Source organism: Oppia nitens, unplaced genomic scaffold, assembly GCF_028296485.1.
Source record: "Oppia nitens isolate AA-2021 unplaced genomic scaffold, nextdenovo-longstitch-racon4-pilon3 scaffold8_pilon_pilon_pilon, whole genome shotgun sequence".
Classification (NCBI taxonomy): Eukaryota; Metazoa; Arthropoda; class Arachnida; order Sarcoptiformes; family Oppiidae; genus Oppia; species Oppia nitens.
The window spans coordinates 303,127-327,364 of NW_026533252.1; the positions used below are offsets into that span (position 1 = coordinate 303,127).

At 20.8% G+C, this 24,238-nt stretch overlaps 1 protein-coding gene across 1 annotated transcript in view; it reads right to left on the reverse strand.

The window, feature by feature from the left end:
* Positions 1 to 19,512, reverse strand: part of LOC128964291 (alpha-catulin-like) — a 31,395-nt gene extending 11,883 nt beyond the window's left edge. Inside the window, exons 1-2 of the mRNA XM_054310872.1 lie at positions 19,471 to 19,512; positions 3,371 to 3,751 (exon numbers count right to left, since the gene is read on the reverse strand). Coding sequence (XP_054166847.1) covers positions 3,371 to 3,751; positions 19,471 to 19,491 — 402 coding nt within the window. The 5' untranslated portion in view covers positions 19,492 to 19,512. The remainder of the gene's footprint in view (positions 1 to 3,370; positions 3,752 to 19,470) is intronic.
* Between the last annotated feature and the right edge of the window lie 4,726 nt (positions 19,513 to 24,238).

Genomic DNA, 24,238 nt, shown 5'->3' on the forward strand with positions numbered 1-24,238 from the left:
TTTTGAGGCAATTTTTTATAAAACAAAATCGATTGATTCAATGTTTCGATTTTATCAATATTTTTTTGTGCATTAAAAGAGATCAACAAAATTGATTGTTTGCTTGCATTACATATTTGTTGGAAGAAAACTATGTATATCAACAACAATAGCAAAACAGATAATAACATCAAATAAGTTATATATATATTTTTGATTATGAAAATTACATATTTGTTATGAGATTGAATAAAAATTCTAACTTATATAAAAATATAATGTATATAAATTAGAAAATATAATATTCAACAATGAAAAAATCATATAAATTATGCAAAAATTTTTATTATTATTTAATATCCAACAATAAATATGATATAAAAGTTCTACATATAATCTACATAACGGTCATTCATTATCGGCTACCATACATATCAATAAAATGTTAGACAACTTAAAGTAAAACCATTAAATGAAGTGTACGTCAATAGGTTTAGATTGATATGAAAAACAACCCCTAAATAACAACAAAAACTGTAGATTTCTTTTTTGTTTGAAAATAAATCAAACGATTCTTTACAACGAATTATATACCAGACTATTGAATGTTCAAAAAATTATAGATATAAATCGGAAATATTCACATATTATTTATACATGTATTAATATATATATATATATATATATTATATAATTTATATCATCACTTTACGAGTCATCTAATGCTTATTTTATTTAGTATAGTATTATAAGTTGAATGGGTATGAGATGCTAAAGCAATAGTTACATCAGTAATAATGAGTTAGAGAGTATAGTATAGTATAGTACAGTATATCCATAAATTTATATCAATATAGCAATATTATAGTATAGAATGTGTGCATTCATGATATGGTTACATAACATTAGCGACACCAACAGTAACAACAAAAATAATGTTAGATTTATTTTATCAATAAGAGTGAGATATAAAATATTGCCTCAAATATCATAACTCAGATGCTTTAGGAGAGTTGAAATCCCATAAGAAATTGAAAATACATTTGCATTTAATATTATGCTATATTTCTTATACAATATATTATATAATATAGACTTTATATGTCTGTAATTTTAATGCATTTTCAGTTTTCAGAGATCAATAACAAAAACTATTCAGTATTATTATGTAAACCATTGGACACACACATACATGTATTATATGCTTGTTTTATAGTAAAGTTATATTTAATGTAAACTATTCATTTACTTTATGTATGYATTATAGTATACTTACAGTACTGTATATCTGATATAATATTATAAATAATAAAAGGGAATATTGTATTGCACTTGGATTATGCCATTTGGATTTAACAATAATAATAATAAAAATTATATATAGTAAATGTTAATATACTTATAGAAAAGCAGCTCACAGATCCCGGAGCAAAATAAAAACTACTAGTCCTCAGTTTATGCTTTCTCAAATAAGGAGTCATATTACTTATATATATATATATATATAATTGTAGGTCATTTGTTTATATATAAAATGTGTATGTGTTTAGGACTTAAGAGCCTATAGTTAAGTTGCATAAAAAGCGTTACATAACACACACACACACACACACACACACACACACATAACACACACACACACACACACACACACACACACATACATACATACATACATACATACATACATACATACATACATACATACATACATACATACATACATACATACATACATACATACATACATACATACATACATACATACATACATACATACATACATACATACATACATACATACATACATACATACATACATACATACATACATACATACATACATACATACATACATACATACATACATACATACATACATACATACATACAATCACTACGTTTACTGTGGACATAAATAAATCAAATTACAACTTTTGTGTTTCACGTAGTGTTCAATACACAGTGTATAATATTTATAAGGAAAGTGCTGATCAAAGCATAATTGGCCAATAGATTGATAGAAAATACAACTATATATTCAATACAATAAGCTTATACAGTAGATATATAATAAAAGTTGCTTGTTCAACATACTAAAACAACAATAATAATAATAATGATAAGAGTACAGTATTGTATCAATTTTAATAATGTTAATATTGCTTACATTACTAATCAATAGTGTTTATATTTTATATATTAAATAATATGTCAATCATAATAGTAATTTTTAGACTAAATAATGTTTTAACTTAAAATTAGATAAAATAACATATTTTATCAGTTTGTATAAGTCTTAATACACAAATTATTACATAGATTTATAATTAATATAATAATAATATTATTATTATGGATTAGTCMATTAAGATAATTAAATTATATGGTTATTATTATTTGATAGACAATATTTTTTGTCATTTGATGACCATTTTTATAGTTATAATCGTCTAAAAATAGAAGAAGTGGTAGATATATACTGTATATATATGTCAAAGACAGTCGATTTTATATTAGTTAGAATTGTCTAATAAATAATGAGATTTATTTAGTTGACATTTAAGCACTACTCGACATTTGAAAAAGAGCTCAATTATTGTGTGTATGTGTTTAGATAATAGTAGTGATTGACTCCCAGTCTATGTGTATGTATCTACTAATTTAGATAACTTATTGTATTAGACAATAGCTTTTATATCTGTTTGAGTAATAATGTATTATTGAATGTATTTTATTTTTAATAATATAATTATCATTTTAAAGTTACATTATTTTTATATCAGTAGTACTGATTCAATACTATCTAAAGATGATAATTAAATTTTATAATTTTGTTTGTACTGTATCTAAATCATTAAAATTATATTTCATATATTATATTTTAAAAATGCTTTAAATTCAATTACAAATTATTTGACTTATTAAGTATTTTTAATTTCAAAAATAACATTAATAATTTTTTAAAACAATATACGATATTAATTTGATTATGTCTAGAAGATTATGTCTATATAAAAATAATTAATTGCAAAAATAACTTGATCATATTAATATACACTATATACTATAAATGACATTATCATATAATTAGTATAAATGAATAAATGTGAGCTGGATCATTTTAATTGCATTATAGATGGTAACCGGTTTCACAAATTGCTATTTTATCCATTTCTAAACTAATGCTTTCTCTTTCACTTTCATGACAATTGAATTTGATATCCGTCTGCAGACACACACACACACACACACACACACACACACWCACACACACACTAACCCACACCGCAATATACACTAATAGTTAAGACATTAGTGTCAGCTTAAAGCAAATCAGTTTAAGCAAAAACATTAGTATAAAACATAAGACAACTATTTTAGTACTGACCCTATCTTTAGTTGAAATCAATTGTTTGACGACAACGGTGTCGGCAATCAACAGAACTCGTGTGACGGACGATAGCAGAGCCCGGGCGGCCCTAACCATACATGACTTATCGGAATATGAGCGCATCTGACCGGCGGCCGACGGGTCGATCTCATGTGTGGCCGATTCGCATAACTGCTCAATGAGAGTGCCGGCCGCTCGGGCGTCCTTACAAGCGTCGCACATCTCGGCTCGAATCTCCGGGTTGTCATCGGCAATGGCTTCGCCGACGGCAACAAACCGCTCAACCGATAGGTTGACCGATTGGCCGACGCGTACGATAGCTTTGAGCTGTTTCTCCGTTTTAATTGGTTTTTCCCGAGCATTGACTAAAGTAGTGATCTGTAAATAAATATAACATTTWTATATTAATACATTAAACTTCACATATTAAATAGCATTTTAAAACTATTTATATATTAGAAATTATTTTATTAACATAATTCAAAGTTTTATCGATTATTTTTATTTTCCGTAAACTACTATATTAACATATAAATAAATTATTAAATGCTTTATTTTTATTAAATATATATAAAAGCAATTTCTTAAATCAAAGAGATTTACTCTTTTATCTTATTTGTTTTGTGGAGAAAGAAAGAGAGAGAGAMAGAGAGAGAGAGAGAGAGAGAGAGAGAGAGAGAGAGAGAGAGAGAGAGAGATTAATCATTAAATAAATAGTTTAAATAGAGATTTCGAAATGTAATTTGGGTACAAAATTTTTCTAAAATATTTGTATTTACAGTATAATAGTATATATATATATAGTTATAATAATAATGATAATAATAAAACATTAATCTTCGAGTCTTTAAAAAGTTGAATTCGTTCAATCATATATAGCATTTATACTTTATATATAATTTATATACGATATGTATATACTGTACAACTATTATATTACTATTTTTAAAAACTAAACATTTGCTTTATAATATATTTCTATTTAATAATACATAATACTCTAGATATATAAAACATCACTTCACAAGAATAAGCATTAAATAGGATTTAAAATCGATTCATAAATTAAATTGCATTTCAAATGAAATTCCCGATTTCTTTTGTGTCCAAACTTTTATATCATTATTGTCTTCTAATTTTTTTTATAGATAATACAAAAAAAGTATTATATAATAAAAAAAATTTCAATGCAATGTTATATCTATCATATGATAGTATATAAAAAAATATATGAACTATATGTATGAAATGTTATTAGATAAAACTATAGTGAAAAAACTGTTTTCGTAGAGCTAACAAAATAACAACTTTTTAGATATAACCCATAAATTTTTCCGGTAAATTATATTTATCTATATTTTATCATATAATGGTCTAAAAAAACTTATATGTGTTTCTAGTTTCACACGTTTATTGCATTAAAGTTAATTTTTATGTGTGTGCATTTTTATTTATTTCTTCAAATATATAATATTTTTAAACTATATAATACAGTATATAATAAATATCGATATATAGAGAATATTCTAAATTTTACAATTATATTAAAGTGCCTTAAATTTTTGTGACCAAATATATATATAGTATACCGTATATATATATATTAATACGGTATATACAAATATATTTAATACTATAGTTTAGATATACAGTATATATTATATATAAATACTTTCATACATTTATATCTGAATGAATGTGAGTATCTGAATATATTATTATAAATATGTTATATATTGTGTACATAACATAATCACTTTTTTTGTTTTAACACATTATGCCGTCCATTGTTTGAACAATCAATATTTTTACATATCTTAAATGAAAAAAGTCATATATTGTACAAATATATATATAATAATTTTTTTTATGTTTTAGATTATTTTTTATTTTATGAAATAAAGTATTTATAAAGCTGTAATATAATAGTACTAATGTTAGGAAATGCTATTTAAGTAAATTACTTTTCAAAAAGTTGTAAAACATATAACAAAATGATTAATATACAAACATTTTTTCTTTTGTAGATTATTAACATTTTGTTTTTTCTCATTAATTTGTTACTTTGATAATATTGCATTATATAAAATATTACCTAAACACAAAAATAAATATATTCTAAAATATATAAATATATAATCTAAAAAATTGTAATTTTATAATTAATAATATTTATTTGTTGCATTTAAACCGCTTAAAGTATAATGCATAAAACACGCATACACACACACAGAGAGAGAGAGAGAGAGAGAGAGAGAGAGAGAGAGAGAGAGAGAGAGAGAGAGAGAGTTATACGTAATATGTATTACATATAAATTGCACATAAATATACATGTTTGTATGTTTGACATTTATAAAATTATATATAATCTGGGTCAAGTGAAATTTAAATCAAATTTTTCAAATATTTTATAAGCCGATATAATTCATTAATAGATATGATATATTGTCTAAGGATTTGTTGTTATTTTGCTTTAAAATTTGAAAAGTTATATAATGATACCAATAAAAAATAAAAACATCTTAAAAATATTATTAGTATTTTTTATTTGTTTATACCGTATGTATGTCTTTCTTGGCATTAATAAAATATTTATTATTAACATAAATTTTATATATGAGATTATGAGAAAATATTTAATATTTTATTCATTCATATATTTATTGTTAGTAATAAATGAATACTAAATTTTGGTGACAAACAATTTCATTAATTTTAAGTATATTTTCTTGTGTTTTACTTTTTGTTATAACTATAAAATATTTTAACAATATACATTTTGTTTTTTACTACATCTATATATATATATATATATATAAAATTATATATATATATATATAGGTATCATTTTTATAACTATACTTGTAAAAAATATATTTATATATCACATTATAGCATAGATATATAATAATAAATGACAACTTGATTTTAATCTATTATTTATATTATATAATAATAGTCTGTATTGCACAATATATATATTGATACGGTATATATACAGTCAAAGACAAGTCTAAGTTAACCACTTTTGAATTAAATATCTCTTAAACAAATTATCGCATTATCATAAATATTTTTCTAGTAATATCAATAATATTCATTGGTAAATCAATCAGATTGATTAAATTATAAATTAAAAATAAAATTGTATTAAATAAAATACTAAAATTGCTATATGTCTAGTGAAAAAAATATTATTTTTAAAATAAATATTTTGACTGTGATTTTATGAAAAATAAAGAATATAAATAATAATATTATAATTATTTATTTTTTGTAGTTATATGAATTTAAATCTTGTTATTAAATTTATAAAAATTTAAGACATTCAGTCTGAAAACAGAAATACAAATAGACTTCAGTAATAAACTACTGAAACTTTTTTTATTTAAAAAACACATTTGTATTATCATTGAAACATTTAAACTTTTCTTTGATTTAAAATAGTCTAACTTTTATTTCTATACGTTTTTATTATCAGACATTATCTTTATTTTTATTTTAATTATTAGTTATATATATATAATTTTATCAATTGTATCACTAATCATAAAATTCAATATTTGGTTAAAATGATATTTAATCTTAAGGTAAAGTTAGTATTGTTTCTGTCTGTATATTATAGTCAAAGATTAATCTTGAAAAATATTAGTTTATTTTAGGCAAACACTTGGAAAGAGAGAGACAAAGATAGAGATAAGTTATGAAAGAGTGAGTTGAATAAAGTGAGAGAAAGAGTCGACAAAAAGTAGGCCATATCTCTTGAGAGGACATCATCTGACACTGTCATCAAATTTGTTGTTCAATGAGTTAAGCCATGATTATCATTGCTATCAGACACAGACATATTTTTATTAAAGATAACATTCCCCGCAATTCTATTATTTATATATATATATAGACTGTTCTCTATTTTTCTTATATATTTTTACATATATTATATTAAAAATTATGATATTCTTAGAATATTTTAAAATAATAATATTTAATACATTTAGATGAGTGCTATTTATCAATAATTAAAGTCTAAATAATATAAGAATAAACATTGAAATATTCAATGATAATTATAATAATGTATATACAGTATAGTATAGTATATAAAATAATATATATAATAGATATTATTGTATACTGTGGTTATAAATATATTTATAATCTCAATTCATATATTATTTATAACATTTCAAAATTCATACATGAATTGCACATCAAATAAAATGAAAACAATTTTTTGAGAGGCTTTCAAAATCAGATATTAATTTGTTTGTGTATGCAATGGGTTTGTCTCCTAAAACCATATATTAATATCTAATAATAATAATTCATAAATATATTTATCTCTATATCTATGCATTAACTCTGCATTTATAACAGGGCGGCGTATCATTTGAATAATATTTTTGATAATAACCTCTAAATGCAAAAATAAATAGTTATTAATAATTAATAGGAGTTAGCTATTGGCAAAAAATTAGTTTAGAAAAAATGAAAATTCATCATTAATACCAATTAAATTTAATGTAATATTTTTAATATTATCAATAAATATAAATGAAATACTAAATAGTATAAATTAATGAATTTATATTATATTTTTTATCATAAAGATTTTAATTTAAGTTAATTATTTGCTTAATAGTGAACTTAGAAAGCATTTGCAACACTACTGTTAAATATAATTATTGGTTTTCAATTTAACTAAAAATCAATAATTTATATTTTCATATCACATTAGCTAATATTGTATTACTATGTTATTAGCAAAATGTAATAACAAAAAAATAGAAATTATTGAAAATTATTAAAGTTATTACACAAACATTATGCCAACAATTATTACATTAATATTCATGTATATGTAGTATATTAATGTTATATAATTTATTTATAGAGGAAACGTAGTGCACATTATTTCTATCATTTGTATAGTTCATCGATTTATAATTACACCAATATTTTAATTTGTAATAAATGCTTTAAAATATTATGTATTTGTCAATTATTGATAATGATAATTCTTATAAAATTTATGTACAATATAATTATGTATTTAAATTAAAATAGACTATCAGTAATGTTTTTTAAATATTATTAAAATAATAATGTAATTCTTAAATATATAATTTAACTTTATTAAACTTAGTAAATATACTAAATTATAGTTTATAATAACAAAAAAATAAGTTATCTTTTATTATTTATTTAGATATCAGTACATATTTTTTCTATAATAAACAATGTCAATAAAAATATGAAAATTACTTATTTTGTTCATAAAATTTTATATATGTAATCATAAGTATATCTTAGTTTACTGTATTGTATATCGATTGCTACTTTTATATATAGTTTATTAGTCAATGCAGTATATACTGTACAATGTTTATACTGTAGTAATCCTGTATCTTATATTATACAGTATTATTCATTATTATTTTAATAATACAAAGTAATATTATAATATACAGTATATATATTATAGAGAATATATCGGTCGTTSAATAAGTACAGATTGTACAGAATGTACAGTAGATTATATAATAAATTTTAACAAATTTACAAAATCTTTTTTTAAATTAATAAATGATAAAATTTACAGATGAAAAAAATATTATCATTATTTTTTTGAATATTTTTTTTTGTTTAACAATATAGGAGTGGTTCGGATATATCGTCTAAAATGTCTATTTTAATCTCAATTTTCTTTAATTAACAATTTCTTTATTTAAAAATACCCAGTGTTAAAAATTAAAGTATAGTCATGTTTATTAATTAGAGTATTTTTTAAAAATTTTGTCAGTTTTTATAGAAACAAATCTTATGAAAGCATTAGGTAATAAAACTATTTAAAAAATTTGTATTTATTAATAATTAATAAATCCAATTAGTATATTAATTATACATTTAAGATATGGAAATATTTTTATATACAAAAATGTATTTTATTTAAGAGAATATTGTCTTTTATTTAGTTACACAAAACTATGTATTTATTGAACGACATATAATTATCATTAAGAAAGTTATATAATAAAACAAATTCTTACAAATATTAAATATATTAATTAAAAAATTAAAGAATTTAAATAATAAAAGTGCTAACAATAATATAAATTATTTTATTTAAGTTTTATTGTATTAATAAATAAAATTACTTACAACTTTAATAATAAATATAATTTGAAAAATTAATGATACCAACAATGTAAATGTTAATATATCCATAAATATATATAGATATAAATTTTTTAAGACATGTTATACAAAACGTGTTATAATAAGTTATATATATACTTAAATTATTTAAAAATAGTTGCAACAAAAACTTATTCAAAACTTATTTAACATTTCATACAATATGATGCAATAATTTAGCACAAAAATATGTGCTAAAATGGTTTAAATAACTGTACAGTAAATGCTAATATTTAGCTAAAAATATACATATATATAAATAACTGATAACTTTGGTGGCGTTTTAACTAAAATGAGAAATTCATGTTTCATATTATGTTATTTTGAATGCATTGAAAAACAGTGTTATTATATTGATATCAATTTATAGGCCCCAATATATACATAAATATATAAAAACATGGGGTTATCAATCATTATTCACGTCTACACACAATTTAGTATAGGGTTTGCGAGAATCGATATGTAATTTTAAAATAATAACATTCATATGACGTGAATATGAAATTAGAGTATAAATACTATTATATCAGATATTATATTAATATCGGATTTTYTCTATGAAAAAATATATATTCAATTTGAAGCTTCAATGGTTTGAAACAAATTATCATTATTTTAGTAATAATTACTAAAATAMAATAAATTAGATATAAAGTAATAATTTAATTTATTATATTTAGATATTAATAGTATTCATTCATATATCAAAATGAAGGTTAATATTTAATAAAAATCCTAAAACTAATAATAACTAATAAAAATATAAATGTAATAACATTTTAGTGTAAATATTTCATTAGTAATTATATTATGATTTAATTAAATATTCTAAATAATAATAGTTATAAAACTAAGTTATTTTTAATTTAAATAATAGATATAATTATGTTTAATGTAAWTTAAAAATATATTTCACAAATAAATTAAAATGTGTTGAAAWTTATAATAAAATTGACATAACTTTCTCTCTTTCTGTGTACACACACACACACACACACACACACACACACACACACACACACCTAAATATCTAAAAACCTAAAAATGGTAATATATTAGACAATCCTCAATAGATTTGCCTAATTCACGACACAATTATTAATGTGCTTTTTTTAAAAAAAAGTTTAAATTTTATATTATAATCAATAAGCGTTGCATCCATTCCCCAAATGTCAGACTTAGAGTTCATGTGCTTTATTTCCGGATACAAACCGAGAGATATGTTACTAAAAATAGATTTTTGAACTTTCAAAGTGACGGTTATTTTTGTAGGCCATTCAACACTCTTAATGTGCGCGACTCTGTGTGGTTGTTACACAAACACAMACACAMACACAWACACACACACACAYACACACACACACACACACACACACACACACACACACACACACACACACACACACACACACACACACACACACACACACACACACACACATACACACATACACACAACACACACACAAACATACATACATACATACATACATACATACATACACTGTACATAAAACTGAAAATAAATGTTAATAAAATAAAAGACATTACAAAACATAAATGTCATAAAATCTGTGTCACAATACTTAATAGATATAACAGAATGATACAGAATATTCTGTATAATATAAATAAATACAATCAACACTCGGTGTTCACAAATATTATTTATAATAAACACACACAACATTTCAGACAATATGACACATAAAACACATACATTTTGCTCAAAATTCATTCATTTGATATAAATGGTCATCAGTTTTGTCTACCATTTTAACTACCAATCTCTCTCTCTCTCTCTCTCTCTCTCTCTTTCTYTCTTTCTCATCAATTGAGTATCAAAAAGCTGTTTCTATATTATTATATGTTGTTTTGATAAGACTCTCGAAAAAGACTATCAGAAGAACACTGACCGATGATTATAACATTTATTATATAATCCTATTATTAATGATATAAATTTCTTTTTAATATAGAAAAACACATTAAAATAATAAATTTGTTGTCTAATGTATAAACATATAGTTCTTATTAGTCAAATTACTTGTAAAAAATTGTATTAGTTATATAAATTGAAGTAATTGTATCGATATATTTTGCCTACATTTCCACTAAATTTAATATTACCAATCATTATCCTATGTGTATAATATATATATATATATATATATATATATATATATATATATTGTGATATCCATTTATTTCTCAAGTAAATAATAATAGTGGCAAAAATAAAAACAACAAAACGTAACATAAATTATTAATAGTTGTAATCGTGCTCTGAATTAATGTAAACATTGTATAAATAATAAATAGAAAATTTCTTTTTTTTGAATAATTTTTAAATCTTTATTATAGTAATTTGTGTTATAAATAAGTGTAAATCAATTTACTTTATAATACTTATTTGTACTGTATATATTTCAATAGTTGTTATTTTATCAACAAATCTAAAATTAGTATTAAAAATAATAAAGTGTAAATCAAACAACTATTCTTTAAGTGAAAAATCAAATTATACTTAATTGCCTACAATTGTACTGTAATTTTATTATTAACTTTATTATCAGTTTATTTTATATATTAAGCTATATACCATATAATAAATTAAAATTAAATTAATATAATAATTTTTTTCAAGTTTTTAATAAAATTACAAAAAAAAATATTTTATTTAGTGCAGAATTTATATCTTATTAAATTATAATATAAAAATTAATTGTTTTTATGTTTTGTGTGTAATAGTTAATACAGTACTTTGATGTTTACTTTAAAATTGGTAGCAATTTGAAGAAAAATATAAAATTTTGGGTTTTCTTATCTTCAGTATAATAAATAATATATCGTAGTATTACATACAGGATATACTTTGCTTTATCTACTAATTAAAAATATATAAAAACAAAAATAATTATTGTTTTGTAAAAAACACTAAATAATTATTAAGATAACAATTATTAAAATAATAATAAATTGCACACATTTACTGTTATTAATTCATATATTATTGTTATAATGTCTTTATTGTAATTAAATATTATAGAATAATTAAGTAATAGTAAAATTATATTTATTATATCTATTTTTAAAGAATAATTCTTAAATTTTTTTATTAGTTTTATTTGAAATATTACTAATTATTTCATTTTTTATTATAATAAATTTTAGCTCATTATTATCTTATTTTTATATTTAGAAATAATATTATAATTATTAAATGATTATAATTTATACCATATTAAATTCAAGGAACTATTTTGTATTAATATATTAATAATAATGATTTATTTTAAAAGTTATTACAGATATTTATTTAGCAAAACAAAAATTATTATATATGTATTATATATAGTGTTTGCAAAAAGAGAAATTTATAAAATAATAGAGAAATTTCTAGAAAGTTTCTAAAAGAAATTTCTATTAATGTTTAATTACCCCATGGTTAATTTTGTTTTCTCGATATTTGTTATCTTTAACATTGTTTTTATAAGTAATATTTAAATATTAGTATTAGTATTTTAATTATTAATTAAAGTAAAAAATTTATTTATTTAATTATATTAAACTATGATTTTAAATTTTACAAAACTGATTATTATTAAATAATTATAATTATTTATATAGATATCCCATTTGTATAATATAGTATTATACAGTAATCTACATTATATAGTATAATATTATATGTATAGTAGTGTATCATTAATATATTTATAGTTTTATAATATCTATAGATATGGGGATCCCATAGTATAACAAAAAAGTTAAATTTCTATAGAAATTTATTCCTGAGAAACGTTCTAGAAACTTTCTCAGGGAAATTTATTAAAATCTTTCTATTTGCCCATCTCTAATTATATATATAAATCATATATATATTATTGTAAATATAATGAATTAATCATTTTTTAGATATGAATATCATTTACTCATCTATAAAAAAATTAAATTAAAAAATGTTTAACAATATTTAAAAAAACTCAGATCTTGTTTTATTTTTCTTTTCATATACTGTATTGTAGAGTATATTTGGTATAAATAAAACACTTGAGTTTAAAATACTGTATAATTCTTTATATGTATTGTATATGACATGTATTGACACGCAAGTGATTGTATGTATGTATGTATGTATGTATGTATGTATGTATGTATGTATGTATGTATGTATGTATGTATGTATGTATGTATGTATGTATGTATGTATGTATGTATGTATGTATGTATGTATGTATGTATGTATGTATGTATGTATGTATGTATGTATGTATGTATGTATGTATGTATGTATGTATGTATGTATGTATGTATGTATGTATGTATGTATGTATGTATGTATGTATGTATGTATGTATGTATGTATGTATGTATGTATGTATGTATGTATGTATGTATGTATGTATGTATGTATGTATGTATGTATGTATGTATGTATGTGTGTGTGTGTGTGTGTGTGTGTGTGTGTGTGTGTGTGTGTGTGTGTGTGTGTGTGTGTGTGTGTGTGTGTGTGTGTGTGTGTGTGTGTGTGTGTATCTGAAATGAAAGCAAACAATTTTTTGAAATATATATATCCAAAAAATATTTTCGAGTCTTATTTTCAATAGGAACTTAACAAAAAAAATATGATTGTATATTAAAATTGAATGCATAGTTTATTTTTAGTGAATTGTTAAACCTTATCTAAAAGAGATAGACAYAAATTTTGTGCTTATTTTTCACTATCAAATACTGTTTTATGTTATATAAGTTATATTTATAAAGTATTCGTGTGTTTTATATACAGTATTATATAATTCATAATACAATCGATAACAAGTGTAGAAACATAAACATATAATATGAAGTGTAAATTGAAAAATGATTATTATATATATACTGAATATAAGAAAAAATCTAAACATTATAGTTGTAAAAACATTTTGTACAAATACACACACACACACTCACTCACTCACTCACTCACTTACTCACTCACTCACTYACTCACTCACTCACTCACTTCTACACAATTTCATTATATAGACCGCAAAGTGAAACATAATATAAATTACTCAACACATACACAGTAATACATAACAATATTATTTGATAAAATTAATGAAATTCTGGAAAGAAAAATAAAAGTCTATTCTATAATAATTCCGAGAAATTCTTGTCATAATTTCCTTTTTGGAAAATAAAGTTTCACATAATATCTTGGATTCAATTTTTTTATATTTCATTTAATTAGTATCTCTTGTTTTGTTTCAATTTTACTCAATAGAAAATTTAATGATTTTATACTTTGCTATGAATTCATACAAAATAAGGAGAGTCTCTAATTTCTAGAGTTTGTCAATAATGTCAATATATTTGCCAAATATTATAGTATTGAAATCTTGCTGTTGTTAGGTGTCAATAATATTTAAATAATAAATACAAATACTTATATTTATCTACTATTTTTTTACCTGTAAACCTAAATATATCTCAAATATTTGATATTACAAAAACATTATTGTTATTACAAAAATTATAGATATTTAATTTTAGTTAAAACATCAGTTAATTATTAAAAATTAATATTAACAATATATTTATTAAACTACAAATAATTATTAAATTAGTGTATAGTTGTTTTTMTAAAATCAATTATCTGTTCAAATAAATAAAATTAATTTGTAATTTTGATATTATAAATTTAAAATGCAATATGATATATTATATTAGTGCCATTAAACTCTTAAATTAATATAATGATATAAATAAAATAAAAAGCCATAAATAAAATTGCAATATAAAACAAATTGCTAAAAGATAGATAAACATTTATTTGTTATTTTTGTTTGAATTGCAAATGTATAATATGTTTAGTTTAAATATTAGAAATAACTAAAATATAGACAATAGAGCTCAGGTTAGTTTAGTTTAGTAATAGTTTCGAYAAACTATAGCAAAATGAAATATATTTCTAGATAATAATTATAAAATGTTATATAAATTTAGACATTAGTATATTTTATTTTATATTATAGTATATTATAATGAAATATTTTTTTATTTATATTTTAATTGTATCTAGAACTTAGATTGCAACAAAATTTTAATATAAACTTATACTCTATATCTATAAGTATAAAATTATTTAGTAATATAATAATTTATATATTTTATAGTTTAAAACTAATTTAAAAAACAATTTATTTACAACAGATATTTATTGCAAAACAATACATAATTTTGGACACAAAACTGTTTATTAATACCTATGAGTTGACACTACAGCAAACTAAAGGTAATCAATGCGGCAAAGATTTGGCCAAATAAACCGATACATTAGTTGACCGCTTAAAATCCCAAATTACATAAAGTTATATTCATTTTATATTATAAAATCATTTAATTAATAAATCAACAAAAATTCATAGTATATATGTTATCATATAATATAATTTTTCATTAATACATACTTAATGAAGTTTTTTTTCTATTTTTGAATATACTGTACATACCGTATATAATATGTATAAATTAAAATCTATATAAGTTATACATTTATGCAAATTTAATCTTATATAAGAACAATATCATTAAAATATAACAATTCAGCAATTATAACAACAAAATTCGTAATAAAAATAATGTATAATTTATATTAATTTATTTTTCTGTGTTTCATAAATAAAAATAATTAATATGAAATTTATTGCATCAAATAAAATTTTTATATGTTACTTTCTATAAYTATATATTTAATTAAATTTGACCAATAATTTATAAATACACAATTTTAATATAAAATTTCAACTAAAATATATTTTAAAAATTGTATATTAAAATGTGATAAAAAAACAATTTTAAGCTTATTTAACTTCAATTAATTGTATATAGAGATGGGCAAATAGAAAGTTTCTAATAAATTTCCGTGAGAAAGTTTCTAGAAAATTTCTCAGGAATAAATTTCTACAGAAATTTAACTTTATTGTTATACTATGGGATCCCCATATCTTTAGCTATTATAATATTATAAATATATTAATGAGACATAATACTGTATATATAATATTATACTATTATACAAATGGGATCCCTATATAAATAATTATTATTATTTAATAATAATCAGTTTTGTAAAATTTTATTGACCTTTTTATTATAGTATAGTTTAGTATAATTAAATAAATATATTTTTTACTTTAATTAGTAATTTAAATACTAATACTAATATTTAATTATTACTTTTAAAAACAATGTTACAAGATAACAAATATAGAGAAAACAAAATTAACATGGGGATCCCATAGATAGAAATTTCTTTTAGAAACTTTCTAGAAATTTCTCTATTATTTTATAAATTTCTCTTTTTTGCCAACACTAATTGTATAGCTACTGTATTATCATTGAAAAATAAGTCAATAATTAAGGACTAAAAATATATAATTTTTATTTTTTTATGAATAATAATAATACTTAAATGAAAAATTAATGAAAAATTAAATCATGTGTTAACTCTAATGATGAGATAAAACGGTATGAAAAAGACAAAAGAGATGAGAGAAAGACAATGGGATGTCCTTTCCAGCCCTCAATACATTCAAAACATTTACAAATCAATGATCCCATAACTATCTCTCTCTCTCTCTCTCTCTCTCTCTCTCTCTCTCTCTCTCTCTCACTCACTCACTCACTCACTCACTCACTCACTCACTCACTCACTCACTCACTCACTCACTCACTCATTCACTCTCGTACTCTTGCACTCACTTATTCACTGACATTGTCTTTAATATCTTTTTATTTTAAGTGATAAACGATTTATAGTTTCTCGTTGGGGAAGGAATGGGAGGAAAAGATTAATACTTAAGAGAACATGAAGTTTGTGTTAATATCATAATAGCTATTATTCTCATTTGGCTTTTCAAYAGTGTCGACAACACTTTAAATACGACCCACACTTAAGCGCTGATATTATTTACTAAATTAAAAACCCGATGCCTTCACATACCAGTGCAATATCACTGGTTATGTCATTCTTTAAATAGTTTATCCAAACAATATTAGAAATAAATAATTAAATTTTTACAATTATTATTTCATTTGCAATTGTTTTAAATCATATAACTAAACAATTTTATATGTCATTTATAATATAAATTAAATTATATATTATAAAATAAACCAATAATCTAATGTCTATTAGTGTGTTCTCTAAGTGTGATATGTTTTGAAAACTTAGTTAGATTTGACGTTTAGATTTATTATAATTTAATTATAAATATTAAATGYATTATAAAAACAAAAATGTTAATTTATTAATTAAACTGTTAACATAATTTAAAAATACACTTTTATTTGTATTGTAAAAATAATTGAAATTTCTATCAATGATATAATTAAATATAACAAAAAAGTTGTTTTCACTATAAAATTTATCTATATTTTATACACTATATATCTTTATATTTACACAATTTATATAAATCATGCATTAAATGATAGACCAGAAGCTTCAAATAGAAGTGCTTTTAATATAATAATAATAAATTAGCATAAATTACATATATTTATAGTATTTAATATTTTAATTGATTAAATATATATTTCATAAAATAATACTGTATATATCATATATATATACTGTAAATCTATCATATTATAACAAATATTAAATCATTTTTATGTTATTATCCAACCACTACTAAACAAATATAGTAAAATAAGTTGACATTAAAGCTATCAATAAATCATTTTATTTTTTTTTACTTTTATACTAATATTATTATTAACTCAAACTTTCAGTCAAAGTATAGTTTAGTCAAATGGAAATAAATATTAAGAAAATTTATTAATAATAAAATTGTGTTATATTTTCTATATTTTTAAAGATAATTTATTGGCAAATGTTTATATATATATATATATGTGTGTGTGTGTGTGTGTTTGGTGTATAATAAAACCCGATTTTGTTTTGGCAGACATTTAATAAAAAATTGATTTATGTGTCATAATATTTAATTATAAGAAACCAGACGTTTAARTAAAAATATATTTATACTAAATTTGCGTTTATTTTTTGTGGATATTCTATATTATAATGAAAAAATTATTATTATTATTACTATTATTACTATTATTAAATAAATGCAGTTTTTGTGTAAATTTTTTTTGTAACCATAAATGACACCCAAATTTCACAGTTGATTATTATCTCATACATCAAATAAGACAAACAAAAAACTCATCATTTGATTTAATCAGATATAACACATATAAACACAAAAACAAAACAAATAATGATATAATTGAATAAAATAATTTGACATTATTAACATAGAATTAAGTTATATAAATATGAATTATATTCATAAATAGATAAATAAAATAATATCAAAAAAATTATTACATAACATGTATATCTATGATGACATAATGACACATACATTAAAAAAAATTGTCGTAATCAAGTTTCCCTATCAATAATTATTTGAGAAAATATAAACAAAATAAATAAAGTTTAGAATATTATAATAAATAATAAATAATGACATAATGTGTATAAATAAATTGCCAAACTTTTAAATATATAATACTTTTACATTTCCAAAGATTTTGAATTATTTTTTGAAAATAAAACTACATTTTACACTAATATAGTCATAAATTAAATGGTTTTATTTAAAATGCAATGCATGTAGTGTAACATTAAGAGCAACTTTCAAGTTGCTATCAAATGCCATATATTTAAACGTAAATTTTATTTTATATTATAATATAGTACTCTATTGATACAGTACATGCCATATAAAAATTAGTATATAAATTGCTTATATAGTATACATTAATATTTAAGATAAGATTGAAATTTAAAATTTAAAATTAAAGTCTTATCAAATTTGTTTGAAATACTTACTCTATTTCTTCGACGTTGCATTTGTTAAACGATTTTATTATCAAACTTTTATTATTTTATTTTTTTAGCAAAATATTATATACAGAAATTATTACATATACCATATATATCATAAATGACATAAACTTTTATTGCAGTTAAATTGTTGGCAAATTTGTGTGCTTTTAAAATAATGTCCATTGTATTATTATTATTATTATTATTACTTATAATATTATTAGCATTATTATCATTGTTATCGTCAGTAAAATTGTTACAAAAAAAAGTTAATTTCAATTTCAAGTCACTTGTAGTTTATTGTCGGGCAATAAATTTAATTTGTTTTCTTTCGTTCACAGATTCAAATTAAATGATACACTTTTGCGTTAAATAATATAAATAATAATAATAATCATTATCATCATAATAACAGTTTTATTTATATTAGTTTATTATGTTAATTGTTTAAAMATTATATTGCAATATATTTTCTTGTAACTTTGCGTATAGTATATACTGTATATATCAACCACTTAAAATAAATGCCAAATGATTGTTTTTTAATTTTTGAAACACTATTATAAATGCTTAATTATTTTATAATAATTTTATTTAAAAAATATTTTTGGTTTAACTATATAATTTTATTATAATTAATGATATATAACTACTAAATAAATAATATTCTTAATAAAGTTAATAATAATAAATTTATTTATTGTCTTATTTTAGTGACAATTAATATTCTATTAAATAATTTGCTATAAATAAAAAGTTTTCTATAATTGAGCTTGTTTATTGTTTAAAAATTATTCTTAAATTATATATATATGTGTTTATATATTTAAAATTGTTATTTAATAATATTGTAGACTTTCAAAAATTGATTGTAATTATGATTAATTAGACTTTTTATAAAAACACAAAAATCTATTATAACAAAAATATAAACAATTCGTGATGACCTCGATGTTAATGATATTGATGGCAATGGTATGGTATGGTGTAGTGATATTAACGGTAAGTACTATTGGTTTATATACTGTATATATATATATTTTTTATTTATCTGATTAATGCTATGGTTTTATATCTATGGTGATCATTGGATATGTGTTTAACAGCTGTATTCCACTATTATTTTTAAGACAATATTTTCAATGTGTATGTRTGTGTGTGTGTGTGTGTGTGTGTGTGTGTGTGTGTGTGTGTGGCTTATAGAGTGACTTAATATTGGGAACAATAACCAGTACTACTAAATTACTAATAATAATAATAATAAAACTTATAAGTTAGTAGTAGTAGTAATATATTTGTTGATTAAAATGGTGTTTCTCATTAATACATTTGATGATTATAATAATAGCAATACGTTATTGTTATATTTGAGTAGATACTAATAAGTTATTTCATTGAACAATGTATAACTGATTAATTATATTATTATTTGTAGTAGTAATTGTAGTATTAGCAATAATAATATCAGATGACATTAATTTTAACAATTTATTATGAAATTCAAAATAAACATTTGTTAGAAGAATTTGCATAACTTTTATTAATAATAATAATAATATTGTTGTTGTTGTTATTAATAGCAATATATTTATTATTGATGCGTTAATAGTAATGATGAGTCTATAGTAACGGTTGTTAGTGTTTATTATTAGTAGTAGTAGTGAATAAAAATATTTAGAATAATAATAATAATAGCAATTGTAATAACAATAAATGCTACGACAATTGTAGTAATATTTGTTATAAAAATAATAATAATTAAATATTTTTGGCAATAAATTATAAATATTATGTTTTGTATTGTTCACAAAGTCATTAGTAGTGATAGTAGTAGTGGTGGTCTCCGTCGGCATAATTGAATAAAATTTTTGTCTCTCATTTGTTTTATAGTATATATATTACAATACAATGTTTTCATTACATACTAGTATTGAGAAGGACTGGTTGGTAATAAATTGAGAAAAATATTCATTATCTACATGTGCTCCACTATATACTTGTACTGTACATACAGTGTATATATATATAAATATATGCACATAAAAAACACAATATTAAGTCATAGTTATTATTACAGAGAATATTCTGTATAATAAAATACAGAATATATACAGAATTTTTGTTTCTCACATAATTATCGCTGAATTTTTAAATGCATTTTTTATTAATAGCTTGCAATAATAATTATTATTTTAATAATAAAAAATAATAAAGTTAATGATGATAAATAATATGTATAATTTTCTTAGTAATGTTTATTGTCACATTTTTCTCTATAAATATACAAATAAATTCATAAATACATGATTAGCAAATTAAGCTTAACTTTATGTATGAAAAATAATGTTATTATTTTTAGTATTATGTATAAAAACAATAAAATAGTTATTTTATATAATCTCTAAAACTAAAATCTTATTTTTTAATTTTTTAAAAATTTAGTCAATAAAAAATAAATAAAAATATTACTAATTGATGCARCAGTATAATAGTTAACGACGAAAATAATAATTAAATAAACAAATTTTTAAATAATAATTTAATTTAAATAACAATTATTCATAATTATAATAATTTAGATAAAATGATTTAATACACACATAAATATATTGTTTTGTCTCCTGTAGATTACAAAATATGGTCAGTTAGACTCGGCTTATGTATGTCGATATATATTTTACAAAATATATGTATAGACTAAGTCACATATATATGATATATAATGTAAACACAAATAAATAAATATATATATTATATATTTTACGCAATCACCGATTTGGACAAATGAAAACACCAAACACAAGATACGACAGCATTTTGCCAGAGAAGCACTGGTAGTGTTCAATAGATTTGGTATGACTGAGCGCGAGAGGGAAAGCACTGTTAGGTTTATACAGTTAGGAGGCAAACGACGAAACGCGCCAACGAAAAGAAAATAGTCTCTCTCTCTCTCTCTCTCTCTCTCTCTCTCTCTCTTTCGATGACTCTCTCATTCATTTATAGAATATTCTGTGTAATACTCTCTTGAATATAACATATGAAATCAATGGCTCCCAATACCAGTTTTCTCTCTCCCTTTCAATGTTGTTGTATATGCTCTACTCTATAGAGTCAGTGCTCATGTGCTGTATGTGCCGTATGTGTCGATCGAAGACTAGCTATAACTGTAAGGTATGTGTACTTCAATGCCGGGCTTACAGTTCCCCTCTCTATCCCTTACATTGCTATCCCCTAAATTTTTGTTGTATAATATATACTGTATATATAGTATGTGCGCGTTTGACTGTCTATTACTTTTGATATAATATTATACAGTTTGTTATATAATGCAGTTGTGTGAGTGAAAGAGCAGTCAATTTTATGTTATAATATAAACACACGTTTAATACAATATAGAAATAAAGAGAAAATTTACAGAATTTTATATACAGAATATATTTAACACATAGTTCACTATAATTACCGTTCATTTTATATTAAAAATTTAATTCATTTATTAATATAATAAACAAATATTTTTTWAATAGTTTTTTATGTTATGTAAAAATACTATAATATATTTACTATACAGTAAACTTACGTATTTTAAAGCAAAAATCGTTATTAAAGTAATTTTAAAAAACAATTTATATAGAATATTAAAAAACAAGCAATTTTTAGATATCTTAAAATAATATAAAGTATATATACTATATTATACCATTTTTTGGTTTATTATATTTTTCACGCATTTAATTGCAACATAGTATTTACACACAAAAAGTCTTAATGTACAYTATAATAAAAAAATAAAAGCATTGATATATTGATTTATGCATTTATCTGGTAGACAGTCATCATTTTTTTCCAGTGAAACATATAACTCATTAGATATTATAGAGAAAATTTAACTGTTTTTGTATTTCATAGAAATTTTTTTATATGTATTTTTGAATTGTTCACACATTTTGCATTTATTTCTATTATCTCTCCACATATTCTATAGTATTCTATAGAGAATTTAATGCAAATTTACTTTTTTGTGTTATTTATTTATTTATACATATAATGGCTTTACCAGTGATTATAACATTGAATTACTTTAAATAATGTTTACTATACGTTTTGTTTTATAAACATTTTTTTGTAACAATATAAATATATTTAAATCTTAACATAAGTTTTTAAGTAATTTTTTAAGTAATAGAAAATATAATARAAAAWTTTAATTTAATATTTATATTATTATATATATTGTATACAATATGAATAATAAGTTAATCATAGTTTAATGATTTGACTATTAAATTGAATAAAAAATATTTAACAACAATTAAATGATAATAGTTGATAATATATTGTATTATAGCTTAAACTTATACAGTTATATTAAATAAATAAAATCATTTAATTATATTATTTACTTTAGGCAGTAATTAAAGTAAATATATATATATATATATATATATATTAATATTATAAATATCAACAAAATACTTTAAATAAATTTGCTAAATATAAATTATAATAAAATAATTGTTGCCAACAGATTTTCATAACATTTATCATAAATGAGTTAAATTAAAAATAAAAATTTATTAGATACAATACAATGTGTATAATTTACTGTTATTAACAATACATACATATATTATATAACCCAAAGTATTGGACACACCGGGGATTACTGACTGCTAATTAACGTTTGGGATAATTAATGAATAGCTTTTTGACACTAGTTTTACAAAATATGTTGCTTTCATAGAATTCCTTCATTCAAACTATTTTCCCA